Raw genomic sequence first — 26,716 nt, 5'->3', positions numbered from 1 at the left:
TGCTATCTAATATTTCTCACTCTTTTTTATTTTTGCTCTTTCCATTCTCTGCGCCAAGGGACAGAGCGAACTTTTTTACCTGAGGATGCCTGTTATTCATAAAGGTTCATTCAATAAATCTGTTCCAGGATCAACAATGTACTGCAAGAGACAATCAGGCTTTATACTGTAGTTCCTCAGAGAACTGGTTTCATCATTAAATAATAGGTAAAGTTATTAAGATTTCAGTAATTTAGTCAGAGCCACGGACGAACGAGGCTGTACCTCAGTCCGTATACTTACACCTGCGCGGTGGTTTCTGGTAGGCCAAGGCCTCAGGTTCCGCGAACCACTGCAGAGTGCGGCCGTTCTCGGTACCTTCCACCAACCTGTCGATCTTGTCCTCTCCGTAGTCACCGCACGCCAGTTCGATCACTGCAACACACAACAGCAACCCTACAGTCACAGCTTCACGTTATTGTAAGACTAATTATGGGTACTCGTTTAGCTACTGTATTGATCGTTCTTTAGTAAAGCTTTCGACACTGTTGACACGTTACTTGCGAAAATGAAGAAAAACTATGTTAAAGGTGTACAATAGCATACAATGAATGGAATGTACATACGTCATAGGACACACGTGACATTTAGTGTTCCTCCGGGACAACTACGAGGACCACATTTATTTTTTCTGTATATAAGCAAAATATTTTCATCGCGCACTTACTATAATTACTATATGCTTGTACACGATCTTCAGTTGTATCCGATAAGACTAGCATTTATAAATGTACACTCCTGGAAATTGAAATAAGAACACCGTGAATTCATTGTCCCAGGAAGGGGAAACTTTATTGACACATTCCTGGAGTCAGATACATCACATAATCACACTGACAGAACCACAGGCACATAGACACAGGCAACAGAGAATGCACAATGTCGGCACTAGTACAGTGTATATCCACCTTTCGCAGCAATGCACGGTGCTATTCTCTCGTGGAGACGATCGTAGAGATGCTGGATGAAGTCCTGTGGAACGGCTTGCGATGCCATTTCCACCTGGCGCCTCAGTTGGACTAGCGTTCGTGCTGGACCTGCAGACCGCGTGAGACGACGCTTCATCCAGTCCCAAACATGCTCAATGGGGGACAGATCCGGAGATCTTGCTGGCCAGGGTAGTTGACTTATACCTTCTAGAGCACTTTGGGTGGCACGGAATACATGTGGACGTGCATTGTCCTGTTGGAACAGCAAGTTCCCTTGCCGGTCTAGGAATGGTAGAACGATGGGTTCGATGACGGTTTGGATGTACCGTGCACTATTCAGTGTCCCCTCGACGATCAACAGAGGTGTGCGGCCAGTTTAGGAGATCGCTCCCCACACCATGATGCCGGGTGTTGGCCCTGTGTGCCTCGGTCGTATGCAGTCCTGATTGTGGCGCTCACCTGCACGGCGCCAAACACGCATACGGCCATCATTGGCAGCAAGGCAGAAGCGACTCTCATCGCTGAAGACGACACGTCTCCATTCGTCCCTCCATTCACGCCTGTGGCGACACCACTGGAGGCGGGCTGCACGATGTTGGGGCGTGAGCGGAAGACGGCCTAACGGTGTGCGGGACCGTATCCCAGCTTCATGGAGACGGTTACGAATGGTCCTCACCGATACCCCAGGTGCATCAGTGTCCCTAATTTGCTGGGAAGTGGCGGTGCGGTCCCCTATGGCACTGCGTAGGATCCTACGGTCTTGGCGTGCATCCGTGCGTCGCTGCGGTCCGGTCCCAGGTCGACGGGCACGTGCACCTTCCACCGACCACTGGCGACAACATCGATGTACTGTGGAGACCTCACGCCCCACGTGTACAGCAATTCGGCGGTACGTCCACCCGGCCTCCCGCATGCCCACTATACGCCCTCGCTCAAAGTCCGTCAACTGCACATACGGTTCACGTCCACGCTGTCGCGGCATCCTACCAGAGTTAAAGACTGCGATGGAGCTCCGTATGCCACGGCAAACTGGCTGACACTGACGGCGGCGGTGCACAAATGCTGCGCAGCTAGCGCCATTCGACGGCCAACACCGCGGTTCCTGGTGTGTCCGCTGTGCCGTGCGTGTGATCATTGCTTGTACTGTCCTCGCGCAGTGTCCGGAGCAAGTATGGTGGGTCTGACACACCGGTGTCAATGTGTTCTTTTTTCCATTTCCAGGAGTGTATTTAATAACAGTCTGTTTACAGCAGATAAAACAAATTTTATCTTAAGCCAAACCCACCCAAACTGCACTAAGGCATCATACACCGCCGCCGTCAGTGTCAGCCAGTTTGCCGTGGCGTACGGAGCTCCATCGCAGTCTTTAACACTGGTAGCATGCTGCGACAGCATGGACGTGAACCGTATGTGCAGCTGACGGACCTTGAGCGAGGGCGTATAGTGGGCATGCGGGAGGCCGGGTGGACGTACCGCCGAATTGCTGTACACGTGGGGCGTGAGGTCTCCACAGTACATTGATGTTGTCGCCGGTGGTCGGCGGAAGGTGCACGTGCCCGTCGACCTGGGACCGGACCGCAGCGACGCACGGATGCACGCTAAGACCGTAGGATCCTACGCAGTGCCGTAGGGGACCGCACCGCCACTTCCCAGCAAATTAGGGATACTGTTGCTCCTGGGGTATCGGCGAGGACCATTCGCAACCGTCTCCATGAAGCTGGATTACGGTCCCGCACACCGTTAGGCCGTCTTCCGCTCACGCCCCAACGTCGTGCAGCCCGCCTCCAGTGGTGTCGCGACAGGCGTGAATGGAGGGACGAATGGAGACGTGTCGTCTTCAGCGATGAGAGTCGCTTCTGCCTTGGTGGCAATAATGGTCGTATGCGTGTTTGGCGCCGTGCTGGTGAGCGCCACAATCAGGACTGCATACGACTGAGGCACACCGGGCCAACACCCGTCATCATGGTGTGGGGAGCGATCTCCTACACTGGCCGTACACCTCTGGTGATCGTCGAGGGTACACTGAATAGTGCACGGTACATCCAAACCGTCATCGAACCCATCGTTCTACCATTCCTAGACCGTCAAGGGAACTTGCTGTTCCAACAGGACAATGCACGTCCGCATGTATCCCGTGCCACCCAACGTGCTCTAGAAGGTGTAAGTCAACTACCCTGGCCAGCAAGATCTCTGGATATGTCACCCATTCAACATGTTTGGCACTGGATGAAGCGTCGTCTCACGCGGTCTGCACGTCCAGCACGAACGCTGGTCCAACTGAGGCGCCAGGTGGAAATGGCATGGCAAGCCGTTCCACAGGACTACATCCAGCATCTCTACGATCGTCTCCATGGGAGAATAGCAGCCTGCATTGCTGCGAAAGGTGGATATACACTGTACTAGTGCCGACATTATGCATGCTCTGTTGCCTGTGTCTATGTGCCTGTGGTTCTGTCAGTGTGATCATGTGATGTATCTGACCCCAGGAATGTGTCAATAAAGTTTCCCCTTCCTGGGACAATGACTTCACGGTGTTCTTATTTCAATTTCCAGGAGTGTAGATACTCAAAAAATTCTATCATGTTTATGCTCAGCCCTTCCACACATATTTTTGTGTCAGGGATACTCAAAACATGTTTTACCAAAGAGTGCATTCTAAAATATCATACAGCCAGCGAGCACCATTTATTTCTTGAAGCTGTATTTGTAGTTGGACACAAGCAATAATATACATAATACATAAAATATTTAATACTTAACCATAATTTTAGTACCTAAACATTCTTATGTAGAGTATGTAATTGTTTCATGCTACATACAGTAACTAAGATGGTACAAAAATCAATTATAAGAAACTCAAATCTCAAAAGTCAGTGAGATTTTTGGCACTGCGTTTCACTGGTCATTGCTTCGTAGCAAGGAGATTGTGAAGTATCCCCGCTCGTAAGCCAGCATCAATATTTTCAGCAGTCTGTTCGACATGTCTGACATGTGAATCATAAAATGATGTTATGTCACACGCTGCTCTTTTCAAGAATGAAAATTTGTTTCTGTTTACTATATTCCAGAAGCGTTTCTTCTTCATTGTAAGTTCGTCTGGCTGCAACAGAAAAGAATTTGTTCCTATACCTCAGTATTGACGCTTCTCAATAAATCCTTCCTTGAGTGTGGGAACGCAACCAGTATAACAGGTTGTGAATTAGATATTGGCATTTTCTATACTATCACTTTTTTACGTTACCAAATTTAAGTATAAAGATTTTATGACTGTACGTTGTTGTTGTTATTCTTGTGGTCTTCAGTCCGAAGACTGGTTTGATGTAGCTCTGCATGTTGTCTATCTTGATCGAAGCTTTTTTATCTCTCCATAACTACTGCTACCTACATCTGTTTGAATATTCTGTATTCAAGCCCTGGTCTTTCTCTGCAACTTTTATCTCCAAAATTTCTTCCATTTCCAAACTGGCGATCCCTTTATGTTTCACGATGGCCCTATCAACCGATCCCTTCTTTTAATTAAGTTAATACGCAAATATCTTTCTTCCTCGGGTTGATTCAGTGTCTCCTCGGTAGTTATCTGATCTACCAATAAGAATTTCAACATTCTTCTGTAAAACCACATTTCTTAACTACTTATCGTCCACGTTTAACTTTCGCCCATGTTTACAATATATACCAATACCGTCAGAGAAGACTACCTAGCACTTAAATTTGTGTTTGATGTTAACGAATATCTCTCATTTCGGAAACGTTTATCTTGTTATTGCCAGACCCAATTTTACACTGAAGTGATGAAAGTCATGGGATACGTCCTAGTATACTGTCGGGCCTCCTTTTGTTCGGGGTTGTGCAGCAGCATGGACTCGACAAGTCGTTGGAAGTATCTTCCGAAATCGAATGTCCTATGCGTCTAGCCCCTACTACCATTCCGCTTTCAAAATCTAATTCCCGTAGTGCGACCATAATCACATCGGAAACATTTCGACATCAATCATATGAGCACAAATCATAGGTCTGCCAATCCCATGAGTTTTGCCACTGTATGCTTCGGCCATAACAATTACTTTGCTGCCTAAAGAGCAATACTCATATACTACTTTTATTTTTTCATTTCCTAATCAAATCCTCTCAGCATCGCCTGATTTAATTCGACTGAATTCTATTCTCCTCGTTTTAGTTTCGTTGATATTCATCTTATAACCTCTGTCCAAGACACTATCAATTCTGTTCGCCTGCTCTTGCAAATCCTTCGCTGTCTCTGACGGATGAAAATGCCATCGACAAACAATAATGTTTTTATTACTTATTCCTGGATTTTAATTCCGTTTCTAGCTTTGTCCTTAGTTTTCTTCACATCTTGCTCTACAGAATAACGTCAGGGATAGACTACAACCCTTTTGCAAAAGACTGCGCTACCATTAATTAATTCTAAGAAAGGAAAATATTTGTTATAAATTTAAGAAGATTTCACGCCACATCCATCTATAAGTAATAAATCTGGTTTCTGAAATACCATTTTTCAAAATAAGCTGTACATCATGTGCTGTCGAAGTATATTCAACATACCTAATCAAAATATCTAAAGGTTAATTGTTATTCTGATTATTTGTTCCCCGATTTTTTTTGTTTTATGTTTTACATTGTTATTTTACGTTTCACATTCGGATTTCTTTTTTGGTTTTTGTGTTACCTTTTCACATATATGTATTTTGTTATATGTTATATTGTTTAACTAAATCATTGTTATGATACAAAATCCTTACAATAATGATAATCTATAAAGAAATGCTTAACATATAACTTTTCTACACTATGGAAACAAAATGAACGAAATTTCATCATATAATACGCACAATGGACAACACAATATAAAACAAAATTCAGCAGGATTTGAAATTATGGCGGGTGACCGTCTGAATATCCTGATCACTATCAGGCATGTGTCAGTGCGATGGAAAACATTGGCAAAGAGAATTACGTACTGGGGCCTGCTGTTTGATTATGTGGAGATCAAAATCATAATCATTCAGTGGAACTAGATCTGAAAATCTTCTCACAGAGCTCATCCAACATTGAATAACGTATATATCCTATCGTGCGATTTGGGATCAACAGATGAAGAAGTTCCATGTCCTCAGGTACAAAGCTCGAAACATTTGTTTCACATTTACCACATCAAGAATCTAAAAATAATACAGATTTTTCTACCGCACTGGGCAAGGAAATCTTCTGTTAACTATCTTTTGACGATGTCAGACGTTACTGTACCAGATTCTGAGGCCGTCTCAAGAACAGATTGGGATTAAAAGAGATTCTTCAACTCTCTTTCCAAACTCTCCATTAGCTTCTTTTAAAACTGCGAAAAGGTGGGTGGTCAATGCGAGAAAACCATTTTGAGCGTCGTACCTGACGTCAAGTGACTTGCTCAACTCATGAAATCACAAAGCTCAACGACACAGGCTCAGCAATTGGACGTATACGATTTTCGATGTGGGAAGAACTTTGTGAGAAGATTTTTCAGATCTAGTTCTGAATCATTATGATACAGATCTGCACTTGAGAAACAATATAACAAAGCTGCAGTACATAATAAATTATCTTCACCAAGGTTTACAGTGTACTGAAATATGCCTGGTAAAAATCAGTATATTTAGAGGATCACCCGCCATTTATAAAATACTGCTGAATTTTGTTTTATGGTCTGTTGTCCCTCATGTGTAGTACGTGAAGTAATTTCCTTCATATTGTGTGCATGGTGTAAAAAACGTTATGTATGAGCATATCTTTGTAAAGATCATCATTTCTGTAATGATTTTATATCGTAATAATGGTCACTTATTATTATCAACTAATAAAACACACGTATGTGAATCTGTGAACTAAAACATAGAAACGAAAGAATGTAAAACGTAAAATAACAATTTAAAACATGAAACAACAAAAAGTAAAATAAATAATTAAAATAATAATGAGCGTTTAAATATTTTAGTTAGGTGTGTTGAAAATGCTCCGACAGAACGTTGTGTACTGCTTATTTTCCAACAACGGTACTTCACAAAGCAAGGTTATTACATAATGATGGATGTAGCGTGAAGGCTTCTTTAATTTGTGCTGTAACAAATGTTTTTATTTTTCAACCTTAATTAAAGTGGGGCTCTTTTGAAAATCTAAAGTTATTGAAAACGATAATTTTACAGTTTTCAAGAACGTTAATTTATTTTATTTCAACTTCTATGTGAAAGACATTTTTATGTATGATGGTTTCGAAGATATTCCTTCTAAACTTAATATTCCAAATTATTTTTCGGGCTGTGTTTTATCCCTGAAAAGTGAAATTGGTCAAAAACGAAAAGAAAGAGTGTTGCATTATTTTGATCTCCCAATACCTGAGGGCCAAATTCTGTCACGATCGTTTGCCCACACCTGGGACCTTTCTCTTTTCAGTGGGACCGGTCGGCCGGCGTTTCGCTCCTCGTTGCCAGATCCTGAGGTCAGTCCATCAGAACTGCCACCAGGTCGAGGATGCCGCCGGTCCCCTTATCACTGACGTCACGAGACGCCGGAAAAATAGCACGCGTTACGAAAGTTCGGACACGGACGTGCGTCACACCAAGCAAATAGCGACCTCGAATATTCTCCCAGATTCCTAATTAATCTGTTTGTCTCGCTATTAATATGCGTTTCATCCGCATAGGTTATCTCAACGGCCAACCATATACGGAAGTTTTGGGTCATTCGCGGGACATACGTACACGTGGTCACAGCGTCGCTCTTTCGGAACACTCAGACTTCCACCGCCTCCTTAGGCGAGGGGACTCCAGAAAGTAAGTTATACATTGCTACGGCAGGCCAAGTAACTTTTATTGAACACTGCATCACGCCTCAAAGCGAAACAGATTAATTTCTATATACATTTTTTAAATTTAATTTTTTCTAGTAATCAATCTTCTGATTGGTTTGATGCGGACCGCCTCGGACGTCTTCCCTGTACTTACCTCATCTCAGAGTAGCGACATGCACCCTGCGTCCTCAATTAGTGTAGGCGACTTTCAGATCTCTTCCTTCCACTATAGCTTTTATACTTTACAGTTCCTGCGCGTACCATGGAGATAATTCCCTGACGTCTTACTTAATACATCTCCTATCATCCTGTACCTACTTTTTGTCAGTATTTCCCATATTATCCTTACTTCGCCGATTCTGCAAAGAACCTCCACATTGCTTACCTTATCAGTCCACCTAATTTTCAACTTTCTTCTGTAGCAACCCATCTCAAATGTTTGGATTCTCCTCTGTTTCGGATTTCCTACAGTCCATGTTTCACTACCGTACAATGCTTGCTCCACTGGTACAATTTCAAAAACTTTTCCGTAAAGTTATGGCCTATGTATTTTGGCCAGGAATATCGTGTTCGCATACGTCTCCGTTTATGCTCTCTTTGTCTCGACTGTCATGTGTTTCTTTCCTTTCAAGGTAGTGGAATTATGCCACTTAACTACTTCGTGGTCAGAAATTCAGAAAGAGATTTTCACTCTGCAACGGAGTGTGCGCTGATATGAAACTTCCTGGCAGATTAAAACTGTGTGCTCGACCGAGACTCGAACTCGGGACCTTTGCCTTTCGCGGGCAAGTGCTCTACCAACTGAGCTAGCTAAGCACGACCCACGCCCCCTCCTCACAGAGCACTGGCCCCCGAAAGCCAAAGGTCCAGAGTTCGAGTCTCGGCACACAGTTTAAATCTGTCAGGAAGTTTCATATCAGTAACTTTGAAGTTAATTATACTGTCAATTTCATTTCTGCTACTTTTCATTAATTTCGTATTTCTTCGATTTACCCTCAGTCCATTTATGGACCCATTAGACCGTTCATTTCAATCAGGAGATCCTGTAATTCTTCTTCACTTTCGCTGGGAATAGCAATGTCATCATCGACTCTGATACATCACATCCTCACCTTGAATTTTGATCCCACTCTTGAATCATTTTGTTATTTCTGTCATTACTTATTCGGTGTATAGGTTGAGCAGTAGGGGCGCACACTGCATTCCTGTCTTACATCCTTTTTAATCCGAGCTCTTCGTTCTTGGTCTCCCACTCTTATTGCCCCCTCTCGGTTCTTGCTCATATTATATATTATCCGTGTTTCGCTATGGCTTACCCTTAATTGTCTCACCATTTCAAATTGTCGAACGCTTTTTCCAGGTTGACAGATTTATTTTTCTTCAGTCTTGCTTCCATTATCAATCGCAACGTCTGACCTGCCTCTGGTTTTTTTACCGTTTGTAAAATACAAACCGATCATCTCCTAACAGACCTTCAATTTTCTTTTCCATTCCTCTGTAGATTTATTCTTGCCAGCATGACATGTTTAGGCGTCTGTGTGATAATTCTAGCGCTTACCTACCATTACCATCAGCAGGATAATGTGGAGGATATTTTTCCGAAAGTCTGATGCTATGTGTCCAGTCTCATAGATTCTATGCACTACCTTAAACAGTTGTTTATTTGCCACTTCTTTCAATAAATTTCGAAATTCCGAAGGACCATATGCTCCTTCTGTCTTATTTGGTCGCAAGTCTTCCAAAGCTCTACTAAACTCTGACCTCTAATAATTCATCTCCTATATTATCCATCCCGAATTCCATTTCTTCTTCAGGAAATTTCTATCCGTAGTAGAGGACTTCAGCGTACTCTTCCCACTTTCCCACTGTCTACTATACGTTATCAATGGAATTACGGTTGCGGTCTTAGTGTGTATACCCTTTATTTTAATTTCACCGAAAGTTGTTTTGATTTTTCTACACGCTGAATCAGCTGCTTCGACGAACACTTCTTTCTCGATGCCTTCACACTTTCCGGTAGCTACAGTATTTCTCCATGGCTTTCTTGGACTTTCTATTTACTTCACATTTAGTGACTGTTTTTCTGTATTCCAGTCTCTCTTTTAATATTTTTGTACCTCTTTCTTTCATTGATCAAGGTTTCTTCGCAGTTGCTTTCCTTGAACCTATCTTTCTCTGTCAGACTTCTGTGATACCCTTTTCTGAGGTGTCCGTTGATCTTCAACTGAGCTGCCTATCATGGTATTCTGTACCACAGTGCGTTTAGCCTCAGGTAACTATATGAATATTATCATTCCTCATTACTCCAGTATTCCACTTGTTTCTACATTGATTCTTCCAGACAGTTCTCTTGAAATTCAGTCTATTCTTGATTATTACTAAACAGTGACCAGAGTTTGTATCTGTCCTGGTTACACATTACAATCCAGTATCTGATACACGGGGAAAAAACTCATTGATGATCCGAAAAGTAATGACCACTGCCAACCACGACGTAGAATCTCGCCTCGTGGCCTTGCGAACAATGATGTGGGATCAAAAGTTCCCAAGCGGATCAGAGACGACAGGGGAATCGTTCCAGCCTCGATACGGTCAAATAGGGTAATCCACTGAAATGAACGACTTTGATGAAGACCAGATAGTTGTGACATGGGTCTTAGGAACGAGCATCTCGGAAAAGGCGAAACTAATCGACTGTTCTCCTGCTGCTTTCATAAGTATATGTGGAAAGTGGTTGAAAGACGGTGACAAACGTGAAGGCGACAAAGTGTAGGACGTTCGCGCCTCATCACAGAACGTGCTATTCCAACAGGTTCAAGATAATCGAGACAGGACCTCGGATCAGTGGAAGCGTGCTGCCTGGTCGAATGAATCATTGTTACAACAGGTCGATGGATTGCTCGGATACGCCGTCATCCAGGCTAATGCCTGCTTGAAACATACACCGCACCATGCCGATGGTACACGTTTGACAGATCGTACTGGCATTATCCTGTCTTGTATTCACGGGGACCACATTAGGCATCCCAGCGATGTTATCCTATGTTATGCTTCTAATACATGACGGAAGCATATATTTGTCTAAACTATTTTTCTTGCACATAACGAGGCCAATTTATTTTTGCCGATGGTTTATCATCTATATCTGTAACTCTCTTATCAAGTTTTATCGGCCATCTGAAGAAGCCTTGAAGTAGACAAAATGCGTATCATTTATGAATAAAGAAGCAGTCCATATCCTTCTCAGTCCTCTCTCTCCTCCTCATCTCCTGTAAGACCATCACCTCTTCTCCCCTCTATCTCCTTATGATCCATCTAAATTTTCTCTTCTGCCTTCACTTCGCCCATCTCCTCCTCCTTCCTCTCTCTGTCCATCTTCCCCTCTTCCCTTTCTCTGTCCTTCTCTCCTAACTCCTCTTTCTCTGTACATTTTCTCCTCCACTCTTTCTGTCTGTCTCCTTCATCCCTCTCTGTCCATCTCCTCCTCCCGCTGTCTAATTCCTAATCTTTCCTCTTTCAGTCCATATCCTCTCGCACGTCTGTCCGTCTGCTCGTTACCCGTCAGACCATCTCCCCTCTAACTCTTCCTCCCCCTCCACATCCACCTCTCTCCCTATAATCCAATTACTCCTCCCCCTGTCTATCTGTCCATGTTCTCCACCCCTCACCACCTGTGCAGTTCCTTCCCTTTCCTTTCTATGTCCATCTCCTCTTTCATCTTTTTCTCGACGTTACGACCCTACTTCAATAGGAGTTTGCTGGTTCTTGCCACATACTATGTCTTTCCAAGCACTATATAATATATGTGCCAAGTTTGACTGAAGTCGATGCAGTAGAGACATAAGGAACATGCACTGATAAGCCAGAACTTTACGACCGCTTACGTAATAACCGGTATGTCAACCTTTGGCACGTATAACAGCGGTGACGCGTCGTGACTTGGAAGTCATAAGGCCTTGGTAGGTCGCTGGAGGGAGTTAGCACCATATCTGAACACACCAGTCACCTAATTCCCATAACCACGAGGGAGGTGGACGATGAGCCCTGATGCCACAATCAAATTCCAGATGTGTTCGATAGGGTTCAGATATGGTTAGTTGGAGAGACCAGCACATGGAATGGAACTCGCCACTGTGTTTCTCGAACTACTCCAACACCCTCCCGTCCTCGTGACACGGCACATTATCTTGTTGGAAAAATAACATTACCGTCGGGCAACATGAAACATGACCATCATGAAGAGATGTACATCTACTGCAACGGGTGTACGATACTTCTTCGCGATCATTGTGCCTTTGCCCGAGCTCCAATGGACACATGTATGTCCACATGAATATTCCTCAGAGCGTAATGGAGTCGCCGCTAGCTTGCCTCCATCCCACAGTACAGATGTCAAGGAGATGATCCCCTGGAGGACGACGGGTTCGTGCCTCCCATTGGCATGATGAAGAAGATATCCTGATTCATCAGACCATGCAACGTTCTGCCACTGCGTCAACGTTCAGCGCCGAGGAGCACGTTCCCATTTCAGTTTTAGTTTCCGATGTCATCGTGTTAACAATGCCACATGCATGGGTCATCGGTTGCGGAGGCCTATCGTTGTACTCTTCAAATGCTTCAAATAACTCTGAGCATAATGGGACTTAATATCTGAGGTCATCAGTACCCTAGAATTTAGAACTACTTAAACGTAACTAACCTAAGGACATCACACACATCCATGCCCGAGGCAGGATTCGAACCTGCGACCGTAGCAGTCGCGCGGTTCCGGACTGCGCGCCTAGAACCGCTAGACCACCGCGGCCGGCGCAGTCGAGATGACAGGCATCTTATCCGCATGGCTGTAACGGATCGTGCAGCCACGTCTCGATCCCTGAGTTGACAGATGGGGACGTTAGCATGACAGATGGGGACATTTGAAAGACAACAACTAGCTGCACGAACAGTTCGATGACGTTTGCAGCAGCATGGTCTATCTGCTCGGAGACCATGGCTGCGGTTACCCTTGACTGTGCATCACAGACAGGAGCGCCTGCGATTGTGTACTCAACGACTAACATGGGTGCACGAATGGCAAAACGTCGTTTTTTTAGGATGAATCCAGGTTCTGTTTACAGCATCATGTTGGTCGCATCTGTGTTTGGTGACATGGCGGTGAACGCACATTGGAAGAGTGTATTAGTCGTCGCCATACTGGCGTATCACCCGGTGTGATGGTATGGGGTGCCATTGGTTACACGTCTCGGTCACCTCTTGTTCGCATTGATGGGACTTTTGAACAGTGAACGTTACATTTCAGATGTGTTACGACCCGTGGCTCTACCCTTCATTCGATCCCTGCGAAACGAAATCTTTTAGCAGGATAATGCACGACCACTTGTTGTAGGTCCTGTAGGGGCCTTTCTGGATACAAAAAATGTTCGACTGCTGCCCTGGCCAGCACAATCTCTAGATCTCTCACCAATTGAAAACGTCTGGTCAGTGGTGGCCGCGCAACTGGCTCGTCACAATACGCCAGTAACTATTCTTGATGAACTGTGGTATCGTGTTGAAGCAGCATGGGCAGCTGTACCTGTATACGCCATCCAAGATCTGTTTGACTGAATCTCCAGGCGTATCAAGGCCGTTATTACGGCAAGAGGTGGTTATTCTGGGTACTGATTTCTCAGTATCTATGCACCCAAATTGTGTGAAAGTGTAATCACATGTCAGTTCTATTATAATATATTTGTCCAGTGAATACACGTTTATCATCTGCATCTCCTCTTGGTGTAGCAATTTTAATGGCCAGTAGTGTATTTACTCCTCTGGCCCTGAGGTAGGCGGCCAACCGTAATTATCTCACGACCGAATTCACGAACTTCAATTAAAATTAAGTAAATTTTGAAATATTACTTCGTCTACAAGTATTTCTCTTTGTTACTGAGCAGGAAAACTGCGCTCTTAAGAAACTCTTAGAACAGCGGGTCGTATGAATACTTCATTGGTGCCGCAGCATGACAGCCACAGGCTCTAGGCGATAATCAGTCTCTCTCTGTGTCTTTGCCAGTATCTCTTCCGTCACCGTCGCTGTCACTGTAGCATCTTATGGTAGTGTCGTAAGACTTTGTACACCTGGAGCTGGTGAAGTGAACGCTTTTTCCTTAACGTAAACCCGAAAGAAGGTGGAGAGGACTTATAATCAGTGAACGTGGTAGCCATGATGCTGGACCGTCTCTTCCGATCCATCTGTCCAGAAAGGTTCCACCCAAGAACTGGCTAACAAGTAACCCTGAGTATGACAGTCGACCATTTTGTTGAAAATACAGAGGAAAGAAATCAGATGTCGGACCACATTTAGAAGCGTATCCACAATAACGTATCCACAAAAACTCATTAATTTGGAAAAAAACGCATAGACTTGTGGAAGTGACTAACCAGAAAACAATTTTCATGAATTAAGGTAGCATACACAGCAAATTACATAGCTGTAGCGGGCATATTTATTTACAAATACAGTTTTGAATTAGAGGAACACTTTATGCTCAGCCGGTATTTTTTGCTATATCGTCTCGTATGCGCTCTTCTTAACAGATATTTTTCGATGAAACCCTCCATCAGACCTAAGTCTTCCTTTCGCGTCTCGTAATACTGACTTCACGCGGACGTCTCAAAGACTTATACGATGCGATGCCCTCAAGTTGATCTTCTGTAATCTTGTAATCGCCCGTCCGGTTGGCCGTGTGGTCTGATGCACGGCTTTCCTGGCGGGAAGGAGCGCCTGGTCCCCGGCACGTATCCGCCCGGCGGATTTGTGTCCAGGTCCGGTGAACCGACCAGTCTGTGGATAGTTTTTAGGCGGTTTTCCATCTGCCTCGGCGAATGCGGGCTGGTTCCTCTTATTCCGCTTCAGTTGCACTATATCGTTGATTGCTGAGCAACCAAGTTCTGCACGTATGCGTACGCCACCATTACTCTAGCACGCAGTCATAGGGGTTACACTCGTCTGGTGTGAGACGTTCCCTGGGGGGTCCACCGGGGGCCGAACCGCACACTAACCCTCGGTTTGGTCTGGGGCGGCGGAGGGGTGAAGTGGACCGCGGTAGTCGTCCTGGGGTTGTGGACTACTGCGGCTGCGGCGGGGACGGAGCCTCTCCGTCGTTTCTAGGTCCCCGCTTAACATACAATACAATACAATACAATCTTGTAATCAGATACAACTGGTTCTCCAAGAAGATGCAGGGTATGTCCTGATTTGACAGTCGGAAATGAAAGTGGAGGACAACGTTACCTTAGGAATGCAGGGGAGACTCACCATAGTCGGCGGGGTTGTGGTACATGGGGCAGGGCAGCTGCACGGCCGAGAGGTAGGGCACCAGGTTGTCTGCGGAACCCTGGTAGAGGCACTCGCCGCGCGCCAGCACGTACACGTGGTCGAACAGCTGGAAGAGCGACGCGCTCGGCTGGTGGATCGTGCACACGATTGTGCGGCCCTGCCGCGCCAGCAGCTTCAAGAGGTACACCACCTGCCAACAGAGGCGCGCCCCTCTAGACATAGCTGACGGCGCCTGCACATGCGATAACTACAGGTGGTGGATACAAATATGGGCACAACAAAAACACATGACCATGCCTTACACGGTTCAGGGAACCTGTTGGCAATCAAAACAGCTGCGAGTCATCTCTGAATGGGCAAATAATAGGCCTGTACAGTTTTCAGGGGAGTCTTTCATGATATTTTCTGCTAAATGGGGGTGTGTGCAGGTAACATTGATGGAGTTGGATAGCGATCGCACGCCCTTTTCTGCAAAGTAGACCACAAAGGCTGAATAATAGGAATACCTTTGTTTCGCTTTGCTTTTGAGGTGGGCGTATTGTCGGAAAGATTTAGGTTACTTCAGGTCAATGTGTATTGCATACTGTTGTTCAAAAGCAGTTATTAAAAATGTAGAAACTCACCGAAAAGTGGCTTGCAACCTTTGTTTTGTGATATTAAGAAATACCTACAAACTCAAACCTGGATTTTTAGTTAAAACAGGAAATATATCTCGAGGTCTACTTTGACAAGGAGAATTATCAAGTAAACGACGAAGAAGAGAATGAGATAAGTAAGAAAAACTGTTATATATTTTGAGATTCTTTTTTCCAAGAAAATAGCTAGGTACCAGGTGTTACCAGGGTATGTATTTATTCCAATCTTTCTGTAAGTCCATCTCCTCCTTTCCTTTTTCTCCATCCATCTCCTCCTTCACCCCCTCTCTGTCCTACAGCTCGTCTCTCTATTCTCCTTCTAGATCCTGCACTCCCTGTCTGTCTCCTCCTATTCTGTCTCGCCCTCTCTCTATCCACCTTCTTCTCCCCCACTGTCCGTTTGCCCCTTCCCACTCTGTCATTTTCCTTTTCTCCCTGTCTAATTTCCTCTCCGTTTGCCCCCTTCTGTTTGAGAACCTCCTCCAACACCGTCTCTTCATCCATCTCCTCATCCCCCTCTCTCTATCCATCACCTATCTTTCGTTTATTCCACCTCTTCCCTCTCTCTGTCCATTTCCTCTTCTCTCCTCTCTCTCTTCATCTCCTCCTCTTTCCTTTCTCTGTCCATTTCCTCCTACCCCGCCCTCTGCCTATCTCTTCCTCCCCCTGTATCTGTTCAACTCCTACTCTTTCTTTTCTTGTCCATCTCCCGTTTCTACTCTCTGTCTCCATTCCGTCCCCTCTCTGTCCATCTCCTCTGTGTCCTCGCTTCCCTTGGCTGTCTGTCCATCTCCTGCTCCCCCCTTTTCTTATGTTATCACGCTCAACATAATAGGAGGCTGATGACTTTTACCCCCACAGTATATCTGTCCAGAGCGTAATATGTGTACCAAATAATCATCATGTGGTGTTGCAGTTCTTCTTGTTATGTCCGTTCTCGCTACGAAATGGGAAGAGGAATTTCGCCTTATGGAAGACACATTTTTTCTGTTTTGATTCACCCAGATATGTTTCAGAACATTTTGTGCTATCTTCAGTGGATTCTTTTTTTATTTTTTAACTGTAAAATTTTTGTTACAAATTAACATTTAGATAAACTTTTGGTACATAATGTTTACAATTGTGAATGAATAATTCTTGTAAAATATTATACATCATTTGTTCGTAGTTCACGAGGTATTTGCAGACCACCTGATAGCATCCAATCACCACCTAACAAACACTGAAAGGGACTTACACATCCTTAAAACTAGCAACAGCTTATACCAAAAATTAACTGTGTAAGAAAACTATCACATATAAAAATCAATAGCCCAAGGAAAGAAAGTACTCAATTAATACACATCACTGTGCGATAAAACCCTCTACGCCACAATAGAAGAACTATACAAATAACACCCACACTAAAATCACGCAGGAAAAAGAAATTTCTTTCTCCCTCCTTCCCTCCCTCTCTCTATCTTCCGCTCTCTATCTCCCGCTCTCTCTCTCTCTCTCTCTCTCTCTCTCTCTCTCTCTCTCTCTTTCTTTCTCTCTCTGCCCCAGTCCTGAACACACACACACACACACACACACACACACACACACACACACACAAACCAAACACCATTGATGCCAAATACACTTCAAACTCGCGCGTCTCACCCAGCCAAACGCGCTACTAAACAAATAAATACGACACAGCTACAATAACACGGAATGATGGCGAAAACTCGGCCTATGTTTTGAAAAATCGGAGAAAGTGCAGTTTCAAGGGACCATGGGCCACGAAATTTGCCTATTCACTTCCCCAAAAACATATGAACGAGCACCACAATAACAAAACCGTAAGTTACACACGAAAAACGTGGTATATATTCATTTTAAATTGGAAATGCTTAATAAACAGAAAAATAAAAATTGCGTTTTGATGTTTTGCAGATAAGAAGTTGTAGCTTTTGTAGCACAATAGCTACCAAAATAAATGTCCAATAGTATCTGTAAGCTGTGTAAACTAAAGCATACATCCACTATTTTTGCAAATTAATTACAAACAGAACTTTGACATAATGTTATAAACAACACGTAGTGCATCAGGTCGTTAATAAATATCTCAACTGCGAACTGTGAACAAATGATGTATAATATTTTACAACAATTATTCATTCACAGTTGTAAATATTATGTTCCAAAAGTTTCGCTAAATGCTAATTTGTAACAACAATTTTACATTTAATAAATAAAACAAGAACCCACTGAAGATAGCACAAAATGTGCTGAAACATGTCTGGGTGAGACAAAACAGAAATAAGGTGTCTTGCATAAGGTGGAATTCCTCTTCCCATGTGTACCAAATTTGTTTGAAATCATTTCAGGTGTTAAGAATGAATTTTTACCCATTTGCACATGTCAAATATATATCGCATGTATTTTACATATTTCACATATAGTTCTAGATATTTTGTGCCAAGGTTGGCACTACGCATAGAAGCTGACAGTACTTCCGCCTCATGGACTCGTGATATCGCTGGTGAGATAGGATGTTGTATGAGAGAATAGCAAGGAGGAAGGCGGGGTCAGTTACGGAGCGGTGACCGGGAAGTGCTGGCTGTTGTTGCCCTGTCGTTGGAACTGGTCGGATGGGTCAGTGGTCCAGCGGGTCATAAGAACGACGAGTGTAATGTAGACGATGTGGAACTAGCTGTGCTTTTCCTGCATTCGGTGTTAAAGGTACTGATATTTGTGACGTTCTGCGAAGAACGGTAGTGAGCTATAGCGCGTTGACTGGTGAGCGTTTCGGCTGTGTGAAGTTCTGTTATCGTTGCTTGTTGGAGATATTACTTGCTAACTGGTTTTGGAAGTCAAGTAATTCTCTGCCATGCATATGAAGCTGTACGCTGTTATTATCATAATTAGAAGAAAGCTGAACTCCTCTGACAACAACAGTTGTCATTTCTGCTTATTAGTAACAGTGGTGGTTAATTCCTATGGGACGAATATTAGTAATAGTCTGTTCCAGTTTACTGTCAATTAAGCATTTGAATTTCAAGTTGCCATGTACTAAAAATCTACACCATGTGGGAAGCAAGTAGCGCGACGCAGTTCGCAGTTAGCCAGGGAAGCAATACCTGGCATAAGCATCACTATTTGACAGTTTGGTATAGGCCTGTGTGTTACAGAAGTTACTCTGCATCTAAAAACTCATATGATCATGTTACCTTCTGAAGTTGGAACTTCATCTGTTGATCAGAAAAGATCCTAAATTTTAATTAATTTGATTTTCAACCATTGTATTTTAAGTAATGATGTGAAGACGTATAATTATAAGTCCCTTAGTAAGATGTCGTTACAGATTACTGGCCAGTTTTCTGTTTGGAATACAAGGGTAATTGTGTTCACTATTGGTACCAATTTCGATGGTGTTAGTGAATGAAGTGAATGAACGTTTTGGAGAAGCCGTTTGAAGGAAAGTCATTTCCAGATTGGTGTCACTGTAGTTAGTGATTCTCACAAAACCTTATCTGTTTCAGAAGATTAGTTACACATGTGTGATGCCATGTAACGTACAGAATCGTAGACAAATATAATTCTTACTGGTGAGTGTACTCTGACATCGAATCTATCAATTGCTTTTATAGATTCGATGTCAGAGTACAGTCACCAGTTAGAATTATATTTCTCTGCGATTTCCTGGTTAAGATATGTGGCTAAGATAGCGTATATACGGCCTTTTTTTGTTTCTGGTTTATCCAGACACTGTTGAGTAATAATGATTTATTGTACATTTTTGTAATAATTTTAAATTTATTGTCTGTTAATGCAATTTAGAGCTTTTAAGTTGGAAACCACGTTTTTCCCTAGCTGGACTGATACAATGAAACCGGTTGTGACACAGAAATTTACATCAATGTTAAATTTGGGTATTATTGTAATAAATGCTTTGTTTTAGGTGTAACCTAGAGCTCAGTCAATTCGCTCCAACCATTACCCTCACAGTCCAGTTATACCGCTACAGTATTTAAGCTGTATCTCTAGCGAATTTCGCCCTGTAGTTTCACTTTCATGCAGCTGAATATCGAAGGCGTAGTGTCTTCTGAACTATGAGCTGTACAGCGATAGAGTTCTGCAGGTACAGCCAGTGGTATGCGTTGATACTGTCTGCAAAATGTGTTGTAAATGGAGACGGTGGTAAAGCAGTAATAAATTAAAACGTCACCCAAGATCAAGCGTTTTTCACGCATCTCAATGTTTATGACATGTCTCCTGAACTATGTCTCTTGCAATGATATATTTGTGGAAGTACATTCAGCAATATATGTGTATACTGACAATGGAGAGAGAGATAGTGATCGATTGCTGTTTCTTCCCCATTGTGTTTATTCAATGATCGCTACTCATAAAGTAATTACATGGATTCCAATATGAGTAAAATAAAGTAGGAACTGTCAGCGAAATGTGTTGCGAATAGCAAAGAAGTAATAACTTAAAATATCATCTATGATGGGGCAGTTTTTCACGCATCTCAGTGTTCATTATGCCATATCTCGTGAACTATGTGTCGTACAATGACTTAATTTTGCAGGTGCATTCAGTTGTACACGTGAATACTGTCTGAAAAAGTGTCACAAATACAATTATTGGTGAAGAAGCCATAAATTAAAATATAATGCAGTTTTACTGAATGAACAATGAAATTGTAGTAAGAGATAAACTTTTTTCTTTTCATTATTTTGTGGAGGTCGTCATCGAGAAAGGGTCTGAAATTATGTGTACAGTCTGTTGCAAGTCTCTAAATGCTCTTACTCTTATCTACTGGATGAGTAAATTACACGCATCGAGAGTCGTGGGCTACGCTGATTTTTTACCCTTATTCCAACCGCTTTGATAGGTAGGTGGTTCTTAGCCCACAGCGATACTTTGCAGACGGTAGGTGATACGTGTACCAAGTATGGTTGAAATTGGTACTGTGATTTATTAGAAGGTTTGGAACATACACACGGTACATACATAAATACACTGAAGCGCCAACGAAACTGGTACACCTGCCTCATATGTATAGGGCCCCCGCGAGCACGCAAAGTAGCGCAGCGCGATGTGGCATGGAATTGACTAATGTCTGGAGGGAAGTGACATTATGAATACTGCAGGGCTGTCCATAAGTCCGCAAGAGTACGAAGGGCCGGGGATATCTTCTGAACAGCACGTTGCAAGGCATCCCAGATATGCTCAATAATGTTCATGTCTGGGTAGTTTGGTGGCCAGCGGAATGGTGTAAACTCGGAAGAGTGTTCCTCGAGCCACTCTGTAGCCATTCTGGACGTATAGGATGTCGCATTGTGCTGTTGGAACTGCCCAAGTCCATCGGGATACACAATGGTCATGAGTGGATACAGGTGGTCAGGCAGGATGCTTACGTGCGTGTCACCTGTCGGAGTCGTATTTAGACGTACCATGGGTATGGATCCATATTACTCCAACTGCACACCCCCCCCCCCCCCCCCCACACACACATACACTCACAATTACGGAGTCTCCGCCAGCTGCAGGGTCCATGGATCCATGAGCTTGTCTCCATACCCGTGCTCGTCCACCCCCTCGATGCAATCTGAAACGAGACACGTCCGACCAGGCAACATGCATCCTGTCATCAAAAGTCCAATGTCGATGTTGACGGGTCCAGGCGAGGCGTAAAGCTTTGTCGTGCGGTCATCAAGGGTACACGAGTTGGCCTTCGGTTCCATATCGATGATGTTTCGTTGAATGGTTCGCACGCTGTCACTTGTTGATGGCCCAGCATTGAAATCTGCAGCAATTTGCGGAAGGGTTGCCCTTCTGTCATGTTGAACGACTCTGTTCAGTCGTCGTTGGTCTCGTTCTTGCAGAATCTTTTTCCGGCCGCACTGATGTCGGAGATTTCATGTTTTACCGCATTCCTGAAATTAACGTTACACTCCTGTAATGGTCGTATGGGAAAATCGCCCACTTCATCGCTACCTCGGTGATCCTGTGACTCATCACTCGTGCACCGAGTATAGCACCACGTTCAAAATCACTTAAGTCTTGGTAACCTGCCATTGTAGCAGCAGTAACGTATCTAACAGCTGCGCCAGACACTTGTCTTACATAGGAGTTGCCGACCGCAGCGCTGTATGCTGCCTGTTTACATATCTCTGAATTAAAGTATGCATGCCTATCCGTGATGACGTCAGTCATACGACCACACCGCCACCTGAGAGATCGATCAGCCGGATGCTATTCTCTCGATCAAGGGAACAGAAGAACGGCTGTACTAGCGAAAGAGTACACAGCCAGTCGCAGTACTTATGCTCGCCGCGAGGCGCCGCTAGGCCACTCCATGTGTAGCAGGAGAGTAGTGCAGTTATGCCACTCTACAGTTCGTAGCCGCGCTCAGTGGTCAGCCAGCGCCGATGTCAGTCAGTCAACGTCTGCAGCTCAGTCATTGCTGCCATCACGTCTTTGTAGCCCGGTTGTAAAGTTCCGTGATAGTACTACAGCAAAGTCAACAGTGCTAAGTTGGCTGTGATAATCACTTCTAGGTTCTGTCATGTCGACAGCCAAGTTAGTCGTCAAATTCACCGAATTCGTAATTCAAGATTCGTCACTGCAAGATTTGTGACTTGTAAATTATGTCATTCTACAGACGCTTAATCTATCCGCGTCTTCTATAGTTGTCAACCAACAGATCATTGACTACAAAATGGCTCTGAGCACTATGGGAGGTCATCAGTCCCCTAGACCTTAGAACTACTTAAACGTAATTAACCTAACGACATCACACTCATCCATGCCCCAGGCAGGATTCGAACCTAGAACCGTAGCGGTCGCGCGGTTCCAGACTGTAGCGCCTAGAACCGCTAGGCCACCCTGGCCATGGACTACAACAAAGTTAAGTAATAAATACCTCTTATTTTGTACTCCTGCTAACTAATTGTGTTTTCCTGTTGGAGCTACCAAGCAGTCTTGGCATAGTAGAACCCACGTTTCCACCACCTTGGCTAGCTTATATTTGCAACGTAATATTGATGAAATCGGTTACGGTGGAAGATCGAGAGCCATCACATCCCAGTTTCTTGGGCGCTTCAGTGTATATATGTACAGCCGTTTTCATAATATGTGTAGATAGGGATTTATAATTACTTATTTTTTCTCTCTCAAGTTACTGAGAATTTCTAGTAGGAGCGACATTAAATTGTCTCTGAGGTTTGCTGAACATCATAAAATTTTGTATTTTTTATGGTAATGTATAAAAGAGAAGGATAAAAACTTGTCTATCCTCGATTCACTGATTGATCAACACTATTTTGAAGGTAGATTAGTTATACGTCAGGAATGGCGTGCGGAATCGCAGTCGGTCACGAACGGAAGGTCGGGACCTTCAATTAGTGTGTTGGTAATCAAGCGTCTTTCTCTCTCTCTCTCTCTCTCTGTCTCTTTCTTTTTGTGGGCCACGCGCGAGACCTGCCATTAGGTGCGTTAAGTAAGAACGGGATACCGACCTGGGCGCACGTGGAGCTGTCGAGGCCGGTGGTTGGCTCATCGAGGAACATGACGAGCGGGTTGCAGATGAGCTCCAGCGCGATGGACATCCGCTTCTTCTGGCCGCCCGACAGCCGCCCCGCCAGCGTCTTGCGAGCCTCCCATAGGCCCAGGGTGCGCAGCGTCTCCTCCACCTGCACAACACCCAGCCGTACAAACACTTGCACAGAGCTTACGTATATACTCACACACCAGGTAGCATAAGTGTCCCAGGTACTCATTAACATAGGGAGTCCCAGGACGAATGGCCATTTTCCAGGGATATTACAGGAACGTTGATAATTCGAAGCGACAAATTCTACTAAATACGGGCAGCAAAGGACTTGGAAGAGCAGCTGAACGGAATGGACAGTGTCTTGAAAGGAGGATATAAGATGAACATTAACAAAAGCAAAACGAGGATAATGGAATGTAGTCGAATTAAGTCGAGTGATGCTGAGGGAATTAGATTAGGAAACGAGACACTTAAAGCAGTAAAGGAGCTTTGCTATTTGGGGAGCAAAGTAACTGATGATGATCGAAGCAGAGAGGATATAAAATGACTGGCATTGGCAAGGAAAGCGTTTCTGCAGAGGAGAAATTTGTTAACAACGAGAATAGATTTAAGTGTCAGGAGGTCGTTTCTGAAAGTATTTTTATGGAGCGTAGCCATGTATGGAAGTGAAACATGGACGATAAATAGTTTGGACAAGAAGAGAATAGAAGCTTGCGAAATGTGGTGCTACAGAAGAATGCTGAAGATTAGATGGGTAGATCACATAACTAATGAGGAGGTATTGAATAGAATTGGGGAGGAGTTTGTGGCACAACTTGACTAGAAGAAGGGATCGGTTGGTAGGACATGTTCTGAGGCACCAAGGGATCACCAATTTAGTACTGGAGGGCACCGTGGAGGGTAAAAATCGTAGAGGGAGACCCAGAGATGAATACACTAAGCAGATTCAGAAGGATGTAGGTTGCAGTAGGTACTGGGAGATGAAGGAGCTTGCACAGGATAGAGTAGCATGGAGAGCTGCATTAAACCAGTCTCAGGACTGAAGACCACAACAACAACATGGGCTGTAAAATGCATTCCATTAGAGCTATGAACATTTTATCTTCGACACTGTGAAACAAATGTATTCTACTGCAAGCTCTTTGCTTTCTATATTTGGAAAGGCGGTAGCATGGACCAGAGCCAACGGTCGTTTTCATGGATGTCCGTCCGCGTTTTCCGAGCGTGGTTAGGAAGTGGGGTTCACTCAGCCCTTGTGAGGCCAGTTGAGGAGCTCCTTGACTGAGAAATAGCGGCTCTAGCCACGAAAGATGGCAACGGATGGGAGAGCAATGTGCTAACGTCCTTGTACATATCCGCGTATATACTTATCTGACAAAAGTCATGAGACAGCGGTATGCAAATATCCAGATGACGGTAGTATCGTGTGCACAAGCTATAAAAGGACAGTGCATTGGCGGAACTGTCATTTGCACTCAGGTGATTCATGTGAAAAGGTTTCCGATGTGATTATGGCCGCACGACGGGAAGCAACAGACTTTGAACGCAGATTGGTCGATGGAACTAGGTGCTGGGGATATACTATTCTGGAAAAATTTTGCGAATTCAGTATTCTAAGATTACAGTGTCAAGACTGTGCTGAGACTACCATATTTCACGTATTATCTCTCGCTACCGACAACGCAGTGGCCGACGGCCTTCACTTAACGACCGAGAGCAGCGGCGTTTGCGTAGAGTTGTCAGTGCAGACAAACAAGTAACACAACATGAAATAGCCGCAAAAACGAATGTGGGACGTTTGACAAACATATTCATTAGGACAGTGCGACGAAATTTAGCGTAATGGGCTGTGGCAGCAGACGACCGACGCGAGAGGCTTTTGCGAATAGCACGACATCGCCTGCAGAGCCTCTTCTGGCCTTGTGACCACGTATTTTGGACTCTAAACGTCTGGAAAATCGTGGCCTCGTCAGATGAATCCCGGTTTCAGACGGTAAGAGTTGATGGTAAGGTTCGAGATTCGCACAGATCCCATGAAGCCATGAACCCAAATTATCAACAGAGCACTGTGCACGCTGGTGGTGGCGCCATAATGATGTGGGCCTTGTTTACATGGAATGAACTGGATCCTATGGTCCAACTGAACCGATCATTGACTGGAAATGGTTAGGCTACTTGGAGAAAAAACTGCAGCCATTCATGGCCTTCATATTCCTAAACCATATTGGATGACAATGCACCATGTCACCGGCTCACAGTTGTACACAAATGGTTTGAAGAACATTCTAGACGATTCTAGTGGATGAGCTGACCAGCCAGATGACGTCACATGAATCCCGTCGAACATCTATGGGACACAGTCAAGAGATCAGTTCTTGCACAAAATTCTGTACTGGTAACACTGTCGCAATTACAGGAGGCTCAATATTCTCCCAAGCCACTTTCAACCACTTTTTGAGTCCATAGTACGTCGAATTGCTGCACTGCACCGGGAAAAAATACGCCCAACACGATATTGCGAGGTATCCCATGACTTTTCACACCTCAGAGTAGTGAGACCTACCGGCTGAGGACGACACAGTGGTCGGCCATCCGAAGCATGTTAGGACGGAGTTCTCATTTTTATTGAGTCTGGGCCAAAGCAACAAGAAAAGTCTAGTAAACGTGGACTCTATAATGCGTACCTTAAGGGCTGTAAAGAGTTGTTTATTAGAAGAGATGTCTTTCACGTTGGTGAAGTTGAACGAGGGCACGCAGTTGTTAAGGTATTCACTTTAGATGCCATGTTTACTGGGCATTTCTTTCTGGCTTTGGTCCTTACTACCACCTCCCACCTCTCAAGAAATGGAAATCAGCCACCTTGCAATAGACCAGATTTCAATCATCGTGTCGAAAATGAAGAAGTGTGGTATACATTTTCGACACACTTTTACTACACTTTTTTGCTTCGATTGATCATACATGTCACATCCCTGCGTATTGACCATTCCTTCTGGGACACTCTGTATACAGTTGCAACAATGGCCATTAAAATGCAGTACCATGAAGGATACGAAATAACGTTAAGTATCACAATGTTGAATTCACATACACAACTAAAAACCTGTAATTTTAAAAAGATATCATGTTCACCTTTGACTGTAGCGAATATGTATTTTCACTATAGCAGTTTCGGCCTGAAGCTCATTATCAAGTGGTGCTTGAGCACAGGTCAAACTTTAAAAATATTTTGATTTTACACGTAACATCATCGCATCTGATCCTCTTAAATGTAAATATTCAGCAACATTGAACGAGTGCGAGACTACATACCTCACGAGTTCAGTTAAAAGGACCAGATACGACGACGACATTTGCACAATTAGCAGGATTTTTGAAGTTCGACATTTGCTCGAGTACCGTCTTTTGCCGTACGCCATTTGATAA

General features: G+C 44.0%; 1 protein-coding gene across 1 annotated transcript in view; it reads right to left on the bottom strand.

Moving 5' to 3' along the window:
• The window catches only part of LOC126278976 (ATP-binding cassette subfamily G member 4), a 183,965-nt gene that overhangs the window by 32,764 nt on the left and 124,485 nt on the right, over positions 1–26,716 (bottom strand). The window contains exons 4-6 of the mRNA XM_049979271.1: positions 23,256–23,429; positions 15,104–15,314; positions 283–414 (exon numbers count right to left, since the gene is read on the bottom strand). Of these exons, the coding sequence (XP_049835228.1) occupies positions 283–414; positions 15,104–15,314; positions 23,256–23,429 (517 nt within the window). The remainder of the gene's footprint in view (positions 1–282; positions 415–15,103; positions 15,315–23,255; positions 23,430–26,716) is intronic.

Source organism: Schistocerca gregaria, chromosome 6 (genome assembly GCF_023897955.1).
Source record: "Schistocerca gregaria isolate iqSchGreg1 chromosome 6, iqSchGreg1.2, whole genome shotgun sequence".
Classification (NCBI taxonomy): Eukaryota; Metazoa; Arthropoda; class Insecta; order Orthoptera; family Acrididae; genus Schistocerca; species Schistocerca gregaria.
The sequence above is the reverse complement of the archived record's forward strand: the minus strand, read 5'-3'. Positions and strand labels throughout refer to the sequence as shown.